Consider the following 12,610-nt stretch of genomic DNA (forward strand, 5'->3'; position numbering starts at 1 on the left):
ATGGAAAGATTGGGTTTAGGAAAACAGCAGCACTGGAGTCAAACATACGGCCTGTGGCCCAAAACAGGCCCAAAACCAACCCAAAACAGGCCCTAAACAGACCCAAAACAGGCCCTAAATAGACCCAAAACAGGCCCTAAACAGACCCAAAACAGGCCCTAAACAGACCCAAAACAGGCCCTAAACAGACCCAAACAGGCCCTAAACAGACCCAAAACAGGCCCTAAATAGACCCAAAACAGGCCCTAAACAGACCTTAAACCAACCTAAAACAGACCCAAAACAGACCCTAAACTGACCTAAAACAGACCCAAAACAGGCCCTAAACCGACCCAAAACAGACCCTAAATCAACCCAAAACTGACCCAAAACAGGCCCTAAACCGACCCAAAACAGGCCTTAAACAGACCAAAACTGTCCCACCACAGTCCAATCCCTCCCATTTCATTGAGAATACAAACAATTAATGATGTTAAACTCATGTTAGTTCAGGTTCCACATTCAGACCCATATGATCTAAAGTGGATCAGAACCAGTAGAATAAGAACAGAACAAAGTATAAATAATGACAAATACTATTGTTTCTATTTGTTTTAAGTAAAAATAGTAAAATTACATGAAATTGTTTACATTTACAAACTATCCTTTAACTGTTAAATGTGAATAAACTGAACAAACTAACATGTTTTAACAAACACAGCTGGAATTTTAACAGGATTATGTTGGTTTCTCAAACTTTTGTTCATTTTTGTGCATGTTTCGTTCTTATTTATTTTTTGTATTTTTGCTTATTTCAGTTCATTTCCTTCATGTTTCTCAAATTTTTGTGCACATTTCATTCTTATTGTTGATTTTGTTCATATTTGTTAGATTTTTCAGTAATTTTTTGGTATATTCTGTTCATGTTTCTCAAATTTTGTCTTGATTTTTATTATGGTAATAATCGATACAACTATGAACAACCTGAAAAGTGTTAAGTGTGCATATTTGTAGATGTGATCTGCTATAATGAACATGTACAAATGACAAACTGGGGCTGAATATTATTAAAATTACACTGATTTTCTTATAAAATGTCGGGTTGTTCATGTTCTTCTCAGTTTTGAATGGATGGTTTGTAGATGTAAACATTTTCATCTGGAAAAGTCTGTATTTGTCATTATTTATAGATTCTAGGTCAGTGTTTCCGTCAGGACACAGCTGAAACAGACTGAATGTGGGGAAACACGAGGCTTCATGACCTGTTTCAGACTAAATCAACCACATGCTAGCATCACAGTACCGTCCACACGTATGTCACATGTTCAGTGACCTGCACTGATAATGTATGACATCACACACTGAACAGATACAACAGCAGGACAACCAATGAGGACAAAGACTGACGGAACCAGCAGACCAATGAGGATGAAGACAGAAGGAACCAGTGGACCAATGAGGACAAAGACTGACGAACTAGTGGACCAATGAGGACGAAGACTGATGGAACCAGTGGACCAATGAGGACAAAGACTGACGAACTAGTGGACCAATGAGGACGAAGACTGATGGAACCAGTGGACCAATGAGGACAAAGACTGACGAACTAGTGGACCAATGAGGACAAAGATGAAGGAACCAGTGGACCAATGAGGACGAAGACTGATGGAACCAGTGGACCAATGAGGACAAAGACTGACGAACTAGTGGACCAATGAGGACAAAGACTGAAGGAACCAGTGGACCAATGAGGACGAAGACTGATGGAACCAGTGGACCAATGAGGACAAAGACTGACGAACTAGTGGACCAATGAGGACGAAGACAGAAGGAACCAGTGGACCAATGAGGACGAAGACAGAAGGAACCAGTGGACCAATGAGGACAAAGACTGACGAACTAGTGGACCAATGAGGACGAAGACTGATGAAACCAGTGGACCAATGAGGACAAAGACTGACGAACTAGTGGACCAATGAGGACAAAGACAGAAGGAACCAGTGGACCAATGAGGACGAAGACTGACGGAACCAGTGGACCAATGAGGATGAAGACTGACGGAAGACTGACGGAACCAGTGGACCAATGAGGACAAAGACTGACATAACCAGTGGACCAACCAGGATAAAGTGTGACTATTTTGATGATGACACATCGTTCACTGATTCATTCATGTTAATTAATGTGAAAGTTATAAACATCATTAACATCGTAATAATATAACAGTTACTTAATACAGTCATAACATGTTTTATATAATCGGAATAATTGTCTAAAGTGCATGAAAAGCTCAGTGTCATACGAATGTCACAATGTTTTTAACTTTTTTTTTTTCTTTTTTAAATTTTTTTGTATTTTATTGTAATCATTTCATTTGGAATTTTATTGTCAGTGTTTGGTAATTAATAATTGACAACAACAACAATAACAATAACAATAATAATAATAATATAATAATAATAATAATAATAATCCCGGACATGCTGACTGTCTGTTCATCTCGTGGTTTGAGGATTAACTGGATTAAAACGGTGATGCCGTGTGATGAGGCTCTAAACTGGTCACATGATCAGTCAGATGATCAGATCAATCAGATCAACGACAGCAGACGATCCACGCCCGTTAAACTCCGATCACATGATCAATACAGGATTCTATTCAACATGTTACAGGTTAAAGTTCAATTGATCTGATTGACTAAATCATTTTATTGATTATCTCATCACATTTACAAACAGCTGATTTATTTGGATCAGTTTTTGACTTTTTTCAGACTTTCTGCAGAATAAAGATAAAGAAACACGTTTTTACTCTGAAATAATGTCTGTGTCCATTAAAACTGATCAATTATCAATTAAAGACAGTTTATTCATTTATTGGTTGTTCATATTTCAGACGTTCATATTTGATGCTTTGTTTTATCAGAGGTAATGGATGTTTCTGTTCAAATATGAATACTATTATCAATAAATCTACTCATTTGTCTTGTTTCCATAGTTTTAGTTTGTTCATTTTTTCATGTAACTTTCGACATATGCAAAAATCTAATCACTTTTATGGTCAATTTGTGTATTTATTACTTTATTACATACGTTTTCTGTCCGTCTTTACATAAATTTTAAATATATGTAAATATATTTCAACAAACCACGTTTGTGTTAAAGATAAAAACAAATTAATAGTCGACTTATTTTTGTAGCTTTTTGCATTTTAACATGTTTTTTACCAGTTTTCATCATATTTTGTGGAATAAAAATCACCCTATTTTAATTATTTTATCTTAAAATGTTTGACGAAGTCCCTCTGAGCCTTGTTTTGTATATTGTATTTATGAAAATAAATAAATAAATCGTCTTCTGTGTGACTTTGCTTTTTCTTAACATTTTTATAAGTTTTAATTTGGTAAAAAAAAAAAAAAAGTCTTTCAAAGTTCTTCAGTGTCTTATTATAAGGAAGAAACAGTAAATAGAGAGATAAACCTATCATCTGATCAATACATAATCGATAAGTCCTACCTTGGTTTCCGGGATGACCTCCGCGGCTTTGATGGTTTCCACAACGGGGGCAGGAGGCTCTATCCGCGGGGAGGCTGCGGGCTCGGGTCGGCGCGGAGCCAGAGCCCTGGACGGAGGGATGTCATCCCGTAGCCGACCTTAGGCTTCTTGTCCCCGGCTTTGGAGGAGGCGGCGTCGGGCTTCTTACTGAGCAGCGACGAGGCGAAGTACACGGCGACTACCGTGAAGAGGAGGGCGGGGATGACGACGGTGGGGTCCAGGTCCATGGTGGGGGTCCAGGGGGGAGCCGTCAGACACAGAGCCGGGATGGAGTCACTGAGAGCCGGGCAGGAGGAGCAGCAGCGGCGGCCGGTGTGTGTGTTCGAGTCGCGGTGTCACACACACTGAGGACCGGAGCGTCTCTGACGTGGGTCTAATCTGATCCTCCACAGCCCGTCAGCTGGCGGAAAACACGCAGCCTTTCAAAATAAAAGACCATTTACCTTCCAAAATAAAAGACCGACTGACAGAGTGGACATATACCTTTCAAAATAAAAGAAAGATCAGAGTGGACAGTTACCTTTCAAAATAAAAGACCAAAAATCAGAATGGACTTAACTTTCAAAATACAAGTCTATTCACCTTCCAAAAAAAAAAAAAACGGACTAACAGAGTGGACAATCACCTTTCAAAGTAAAAGAATAAATATCAGAATGGGTACTTTCACAATAAAAGTCTATTCACAGTCCAAAATAAAAGCCCGACAAACAGGGTAGACTATTACCTTTCAAAATAAAAGTCTACTCGCTTTTAACAATGAAAAATAAACTTTCAAACTAAAAGACTATAGGCCTTTTAGAGTAAAAAGTCAGCTTCCAAATAAGACTTCTTAACTTTCATGTTAAAAGACTAGTCACCTTATAGAATAAAAACTTTAAAACAATATATTATTCAAGTTTCAAAGATGAAGGGTAGAAAATTTCAAAATAAAAATAAAAAATCAATTAACTTCCAAATTCATCTTTCAGAGTAAGAATGAACTCATCGTCATTCTACCTTTCAAATTAAAAGACCATTTACCTTTCACAACAAAAAACATTCAAAATAAAGGACTTCCTGTTTCTAAATTAGACCCAAGTGGTCCTTTAAAACACACATAAGTGAACTTAACTTTCAAAGAGGACCATTTATCTTTCAAATTAAAAGACAATTCACCTTTCAGAATAAAAGACCATTTCCCTTTCAAAGTAAGGGACCAAAAAAGATGGGTTATTTACCCTACAAAATAAAATATATTTTACCTTTTATTTAAATGCATTAATATCAAAATAAAACAAAAATCAATATACTTTGATATTTTAGTTTTATGTGAGAATTTCAATGTATGAGATATTTGTGTTATGACAAACTGCACTGCATAACCTTCTATAACAAGATCTTTTCACTTTGAGAAATTTCAAATATAATCATTTATTTTCACTTTATAAAAACATTTTCCTTATATGAATATATGTTAGACATTATTTTATTAAATCATAGAAAAAGAAACATTTTCTTGCTTAAAAAGGAGATTAAATTAATATATTTTCATGTATAAATGAAAAGGAACTTGTTTTAACATGAAAATTTTCCAGTTATATGAGAAGAGTTTCGTACTTTATTGACATCATGTACAAAGTTTGTACGTGATGAAAACATGAAAACATTCTATTTTATATCAATATTTATGTTTAAAAACTACATAAATGTGAAAAAATCGAAGCATTTTGTAGTAGAAAAGTTTTTATTGACCAACAAAAGTAAATTTGTCACATCAGCGTCTGTCTGAGCGTCTCCACCTCCTCCTCTCCGTCGTCATGGAAACAAGGATGAAGACTCAGACCGAGGCGACGGAAGGCACCGTGTGACCAACATAGTGCCATTAAATTAGTTTAAGAACCGATAAAAACACTGAAGCAGTCACACTAACACCACGGAACCACAACAGAACCACAACAGAACCGCAATGGACCCACAACAGAACTGCAACCGTACCACAACAGAACCACAACAGTACTGCAATGGGACCACAACAGAACTGTAACAGAACTGTAATGGACCCACGGACCCACAACAGAAGCGCAACAGACCCACAGTGGACGCACAGAACCACAACTAACCCACAACGGAACCACAAGAGACTAGCAATGGACCCACAGATGTTGCAGAGGCACTTAATCTAAACCACAGAATCACAGACGACTGAAAGACCCAGATCCGGATCCAGAACAGAATCACAGAGGACTGACAGACCTGGAACTGGATCCAGAACAGACTCTGAGGACTGAAAGACCCGGATCCAGATCCAGAACAGAATCACAGAGGACTGAAAGACTCAGATCCGAATCCAGAACGGAATCACACAGGAATTAAAGACCCGGATCTGGATCCAGATCAGACTCAAACCCTAAACATTCACTGCTCATCTCCTCTAACGGGTGGATCTGTGGCTTTGGGTCAAATCTTTCACCGTGCAGGTTCTGGATCAGCTGTTCTCCTCAAACTACAAACCGTTGTCTAATTTCAGCTGAAGAACCATCTGTCATCGGTTTGAGACAAGACGCAGAACCTGAGGACGAGCTGAAGTGGCTCTGCAGCAGTGCATTGTGGGTAACGAAGTGTCCTCTGCTGTAAAGGAAAAGTTCACACGTTTCAGCTTCATCTGATAATAACGATGGAAACGGAGCCGAAATCCAGACTAAACAAGAACCGAGCTCTGTTTCCTCCTAAGTCAGATCAGTGAGAACCGAGTCAGATAAACCCAAGACCCACCAGGGACCAGGTCTGGACCGTCACAGTCTGATTTAAAAAGGCCACACGACTTTCATCTTAAAAATATATAAAAGAACAAAAAACAAACGCAGATCCAAATAAATCTGTGTTTCATCCATAGTTGATCAACAGTATGTTTCAGTGTCTTGTGTGTGTGTGAAACTCGGATCAGATCTGCAGCCAATCATTTTTACGCCGTAACAGGATCAATTCCACAGATTTCACTGACTCATGAGATGCAGAAAACAGCAGATCAGCCAGAAAACCGAGACTGGAACCAGAACTAATGGTTTCCAGGGACTGTTTTTTTTTTTTTTTTTTCAGTAAAAATGACTTTGAGCGTCTGAAACGTGAAGGTTCTTCCATTTTCTGCTGTTTAATTTTAAGCAGGTTTAATTTTATTTAATTTAGTTTAGTCTTTTCTTTTTTTTTTTTTACTTTTCAACCTTTTCTGCATCATTACTGATATTTTGTTGGTTGGTTTTGATTTCACCATCTATGTTCGAAATAAAGATTAGAAAGAAAAGAAAAGAAGAACCTACTGATCGACAAACCTGCAGATTATTCCACTGTTTAGTCCATTTATCTGGTTTAAAAGTGATGCAGATCTACCCAGTCAACCTGTTTTACCTTTAACCTCCAGGTGAACATATTAAACACACTTTACACTTCATCTTATTAAAACTCAGATTATTTTACAGTTTGTTTTAGATCAGAATTCAGCAGCTGTCCAATTTTGCCTGATTTTTAAATTCTGATCCATCCACTAAAAGCATCACATTATAAACAAGTGGTTCTAGGCACAACAAGCCCCGCCCCCTCACACATATTGTAGTTTATTTTGGCATTGATCCAGCTGATGTCATCATGTTCCTCAATAGCATTCATTTATTAAAACAATTTAATTTAGTTTTTCAGAATGAGTTGATTAGAAATGATGAATTTATGGAGTATTGGACTGATTTCCTGATCCTTTAAAAAAACAAAAAGAAAAAAAAAGTGAAAAAATACATATGCCTTAGATGTACGTCAGAGTGATGTATAATAGCCTCTAAATTGAAACAAAATTGATATTTTTATAGACATGTGAAATTCCACCCATTTGTAAATGTAAATTCGTAAATGGAAAAAAAAAAAAAAAGAGTTGAAAAAATTCAGAGGAAAATTGGAATTTAACCTACTTTTCCCCAAATGTAACCACTATAAACCCAGTTGGTATGAATTCAACCAATAGTTTTGCTGCTAAAGTGTAACACAATGAATAAACTGAACCATAAGCAATAGCCTTTGCCTCACCTTTGGGGGGGGCGCAACAGTGTTAAATTCCAACACTAACACCCTTCTACCAAGTGAGTACAAAATACACACTGACACATTTAACATTTGACCCAGAACCAAAAATAATAATATGAACCAATTTTGGATGAAATTAAAATGATAATAAAAAAATAATCCAAATTTTATGTAGCGTATTAAAGAATAAAACACATTTTTTTGTCTATTTTTTGCATCAAAAATTCTGGTTTCTTTCCATTACAAACATGTTTAAAGGGTAAAATATTTCTATATTCACATGGGTATTTTACTCTTATTTCTGGGTATTTTACTCTTATTTCTATATTCACATGGGTATTTTACTCTTATTTCTGGGTATTTTACTATTTCTATATTCACATGGGTATTTTACTCTTTTAGTTCTATATTCACATGGGTATTTTACTCTGTTCTACATATGCAGTATTGTGACATTGGTCATACATGTAATTTTTTTTTATTTTATTGGTAACACTGTTTTGTTAAATAACGATTATTTTAATCATCTTAAAAGCACCTTTTCTGTCTGAAAGATGCAGATGTTGGTTTTTTTTTGGGACTGAACATAAATACTGTTCAGATGGATGATTCAGGGACTGAACACTATACATTCTATTCACAACTAATAGTAAATGAACATTTGAGCAGGATCTTAAATTGTAAAGTCTATAAAACATCCTTTTATTTACTTTGTGTGTGTGTTTTTTGTTCTGGTAAAGATGTGTGTTATAACTTCGTTTATCCAAATCCTGCGCTTTAACTTTTTACAGAAGAAAGTTTTATCATAAAATATTAGATCCTGTTCTCTTTAGTATTGGTGCATATTTCTGGTGTAATCAAATTTTTCTAGGAAATAATCTTAAAAAAATAAGAATAATAAAAAAATATTGCCTTGTAAACAGTATCGTGATATATCGTGATAGTATCATTTGGTCAGATTCTTGCCCCTAATCTTCCTGCTATTTCTTAAGTTCTTTGGCATTTGTTTCTCCTTTAATCTCCGTTTCCCATCATCATAAATGCAGCTGAAACACTGTGAACCTTCCCTTTCCCACAGTTCAACAGGTCCTGAACGCATCACGAAAGCGTCTGCTTCAATGCTTCGCGTTTCCTTTAAGGCTGTGAAACTAAAGCGACTGATTGGACTCCACGTTAAATCATCAGAACCAATGGTCGGACACTTTTCATTCACATAAAGACGCTTCTAGTTTCATTCACAAAAACCAAACAATAACGAAACAACGTGAAGAACTGATGAAAATGAAGAGCGACGGCGATAACAGTTTATTACTGGTTTTCAGGTTAAAACGTCAACACGTTGCGGCTTCAGTTTGGATTTTTTATGATGAACTAAAGCCACACACAGATTCTTCTTTTATTTTGGACATAATTCCTTTTTCTCGCTGCGATCGTTGTTTTTCTGTCACATCTGAAACTGAAGCTGCAACGACAGGTTTATTTTATTTAAATCATGAGAAAACAAACGGAGAACGTTGGACATTTTCACTGATTTCGTTCATTTTTGGGGGGTTCTGACGTTAGTATTTGGGTCTTTTTTTCCGACAAACACTGATGGTTTCCACCGGTGACGAACATTCACTTGTAAACGATGATTTGAACACTTTCAACCCGGAGCGTTGGCACCATTTTCTTCTATTTTGGGGAAATTCAGAGGCACTGGTTCAGTAAATAAACTCATAGAAAACAGATTCTGGCCTTAATGTTTCCTGCGAACACACATCGAGTCCTGATGCAGGCGCTGGAGTCACAAAACTAGAATCTGTTGGATGGTTTTCAAAGTGCTAATATTAAACAGATTTTCTGCGTCGACTCGTTTTGCAGTCGAACTCTGGTGATTTTCTGCCCTTTAACCTCATTAAAGAAGCAGTGGATTCATCGACAAACAGATCCAACTGGAAAAAGGGCCAGGTGTTTACATCAGGAAACGAAAAGGAACGACAGGGGGGTCCAACATAAGGCCCGTGGACCAGAACCGGACCTCCAGAGTTCAACCCCTCCCATTAAATACAAAAATGACTGATATTAACAGTTAATGGTGTTCAAATCCATTTAGTTTGACGTCCTTGAATGTTGTTCATGTTTTGTGTAGTTCTTGCATTTCATAAATTCATCCCGTGAACTGGATTGGACCGTTTGGCGGCCTGGTTTTGGCCCACGGACCGCATGTTTGATACCCCTGGTCAACAGGAAAAATATCAGACTTTAAATTATTTACACTTGGACTGAATAAATTGCACTTATTTTTCTTAAGACATTTCCGGTTATTCACATTTATAGTTTAAGGATAGTTTGTAAACGTCAACATTTTCATATAATTTTTCTTCTTTCACTAAAATAAAAGGTCTGTATTTGTCATTATTTCTGGGTTATTCTGTTCTTATTCCACTGGTTCTGATCCACTTTAGATCATATTAGACTGAATGTGAAGGATTTTAACACCAATATTTAATAATTTCAGTGATTTCAGAGATAATTTAATATCTCAGTGTATGATGGGACGGATCGGACTCTTGACGTCCCGGTTTTGGTCCACGGGCCGTATGTTGGACACCACTGCTTTAACCTGTCAATCATCAGGTCGTATTAGTGTTCGTTGTGTTTCTGCTGTTTGTAGATTCATTCACTGCTTTGTCTAAAGTTCAGAAAATCCCCCACTGACCCTTTAATGTCCTCAGTGCGCCATCTCCTCCCACGGACAGACACTGTGGGCGGGGTCAGCGCGGAGGCCGGGGGGGTCAGAGGTCACCGGGATGAGCTCCTCTCCTTGCTGACACAGTCATCCTGGCTGCTGGTGTCTCCGTTGGCGGCAGCGCTGCTGCAGGTGCGTCTCTTCTTGCGGCGGTGGGACATGGCGTCCCCCTCGGAGCCTGACTCGGCCTGATGGACACGCAGAGACACGTGGGGTCATGTTACATGTTACACCATCACATGTTCCACCTGTTGGCGGCTGTAAATTCAAACTGTCACACCAATATTAGACACAGAACAAGAACAGGGACAATCAGTTCAGTCCGGTCACTTTAATCCTTTCAGACCCAGACACACTTATCAGTTCACAAGAATTTATGTCCATTTAACTTTGATTTATCACCGTTTATTAATATTATCCTCTGCATTTGACATTTTTCTGTGTAAATCCTGTATTTTCTGTATTTAATTCACTGATCATGTAAATGTTCATTCAAACTCAGAGTAAATTTAAGTTAAAGTTATTTGATCAAAAACAGAAAAATGAAGAAAAAGTGACTTTTTCAGTCAAATCTATCATTAACTGAACATAAAAACATCTACAACCTTATTTTATTCATTTTTTATTCATTTTGTTTCCTATTTTACATTTTTTTCTTCAATTTTGTTTAGTTTGTATCTTATTTTGCTCATGTTACTTATTATTTTGTTGATTTTTTATTCATTTCATTGATTATTACCTCCGCCAAGGAGGTTATGTTTTTGCCAGGGTTTGTTTGTTTGTTTGTTTGTCTGTCCGTTAGTGTGCAACATAACTCAAAAGTTATGGACAGATTTGGATGAAATTTTCAGGGTTTGTTGGAAATGGGATAAGGAAGAAATGATTAAATTTTGGTGGTGATCGGGGGTGGGGGGGCCCACGGGGGGGGGGGGGGGGGGGGGGGGGGGGCACTGATCAGCCTTGGCGGAGGTCTGCGCTCTCCGAGTGCTTCTAGTTTTGGCTGTTTTGTTCATTTAATGATTTTTCTTAATTGTTTGTTCATTTTGTTGCCCTTTTTATCTTCAACTTTGTTCAGTTTGTTTTATTTTGCTCATGTTACTTATTTTGTTGATTTTTTTGTTCATTTTGTTCATTTTATTAATTATTTTGGTCGTTTTGTTAATTTGTTGTTTATGCTTTTCATCTTTTTTTTTAAACTTTATTTTAGTCAATTCTTTGCTAATTCGTTTCTTTTTTATTGTTTTATAGAATGTCCTTTGCGTTGGACAGTTTTTTGGTTTTGGTTTTTTTGTATAAATCTGTGAACCTCATGTCCAAATGTGGACAGTAAACCCATGTCTGGGTCTGAGGAGGTTCACTTCAGCAGATCCCAGATCAGTCCACATTCTAAGATGATCCTTTAGTTCATTGTATGTCTGAGGGTCTATACAGACTGAACCCATGTGGTTTGGACTATATTACCTTTAGAACCCTTTGGACAGTGAGAAAGTGCATGAAAGGGTTAATACTGTGAATAATAATAGAGACTTAACTCTAATCTAACATGAATATATTGATATAAGTTTTACTGTATTTAATTAAAATGGTGACAGATCAAGTGGGAATGAAAGGGTTAAAGATGTGCAGAAGAAAAGAATGAAAACTAAACACTGAGTCCGTTTGTTCACAGTCTACAGTTCAGTCGTGAGGTTCAGGTGTTTTTTTCCACTGATGACGGTCACATACGTGGTATTTGTTCTGTTCATGATGCTGCCTCGGTCCGGTTCTGCTTTCACCGTTTAACGCTTTAACGGTGTTTTTTCTGTGTGAACTCACATCAGAGTCGGAGTCCGATGAGCTGGAGGATGAGGACGACGAAGAGTCGCTGGAGCTGTCGGAGGCGATGCCCGTTGACCTGGAGGTCGACTTTATCGGCCAGAGCCGCCAGGTCGGACGCTCCTGCTTCAAGATCCTGAAACGACCACAGATGGACGGGATTCAGAGAGTTTGAACCCTTTAAGGACTGGAACAAGACTGGATTTATTTAAGTTGGATTTGAAATAAGTGTCTGAAAATGCGTTTTGTTCTAATTCTTTTGCACCTTTTTCAGGAAGAACTTAACTTTCATTATCTGTCCTTTAATTATCATTATTATATATAATAAATGCTTAAAACAGTGGGTTATAGTAAAAAAAAAAAAAAAATCACATTTATTCTGAAAAACAACAGTAATGTTCACAATAAAACTTTATGAGTTTATATAAATAATCTTTCCTCTATTTCCATGTGATCATATATGTAGTTGCTCTAGATCATTGTGTGC

General features: G+C 37.1%; 2 protein-coding genes across 2 annotated transcripts in view; both read right to left on the bottom strand.

Annotated features, from left to right (window-relative positions):
• LOC115416357 (protein TsetseEP-like) overlaps positions 1–3,760 on the bottom strand; it is a 30,615-nt gene extending 26,855 nt beyond the window's left edge. Inside the window, exons 1-2 of the mRNA XM_030130100.1 lie at positions 3,682–3,760; positions 3,495–3,631 (exon numbers count right to left, since the gene is read on the bottom strand). Coding sequence (XP_029985960.1) covers positions 3,495–3,631; positions 3,682–3,760 — 216 coding nt within the window. The remainder of the gene's footprint in view (positions 1–3,494; positions 3,632–3,681) is intronic.
• Positions 3,761–9,966: 6,206 nt separating this feature from the next.
• On the bottom strand, positions 9,967–12,259 carry LOC115416358 (bifunctional arginine demethylase and lysyl-hydroxylase JMJD6-like; the record flags this gene model as incomplete). The annotated part of the gene is made up of 2 exons (XM_030130102.1): positions 9,967–10,496; positions 12,034–12,259. Coding segments are annotated over 2 exons (361 nt in total), but the record flags the coding sequence as incomplete, so codon positions are not given.
• Positions 12,260–12,610: the final 351 nt, after the last annotated feature.

This window comes from Sphaeramia orbicularis, unplaced genomic scaffold (genome assembly GCF_902148855.1).
Source record: "Sphaeramia orbicularis unplaced genomic scaffold, fSphaOr1.1, whole genome shotgun sequence".
NCBI classification, from domain to species: Eukaryota; Metazoa; Chordata; class Actinopteri; order Kurtiformes; family Apogonidae; genus Sphaeramia; species Sphaeramia orbicularis.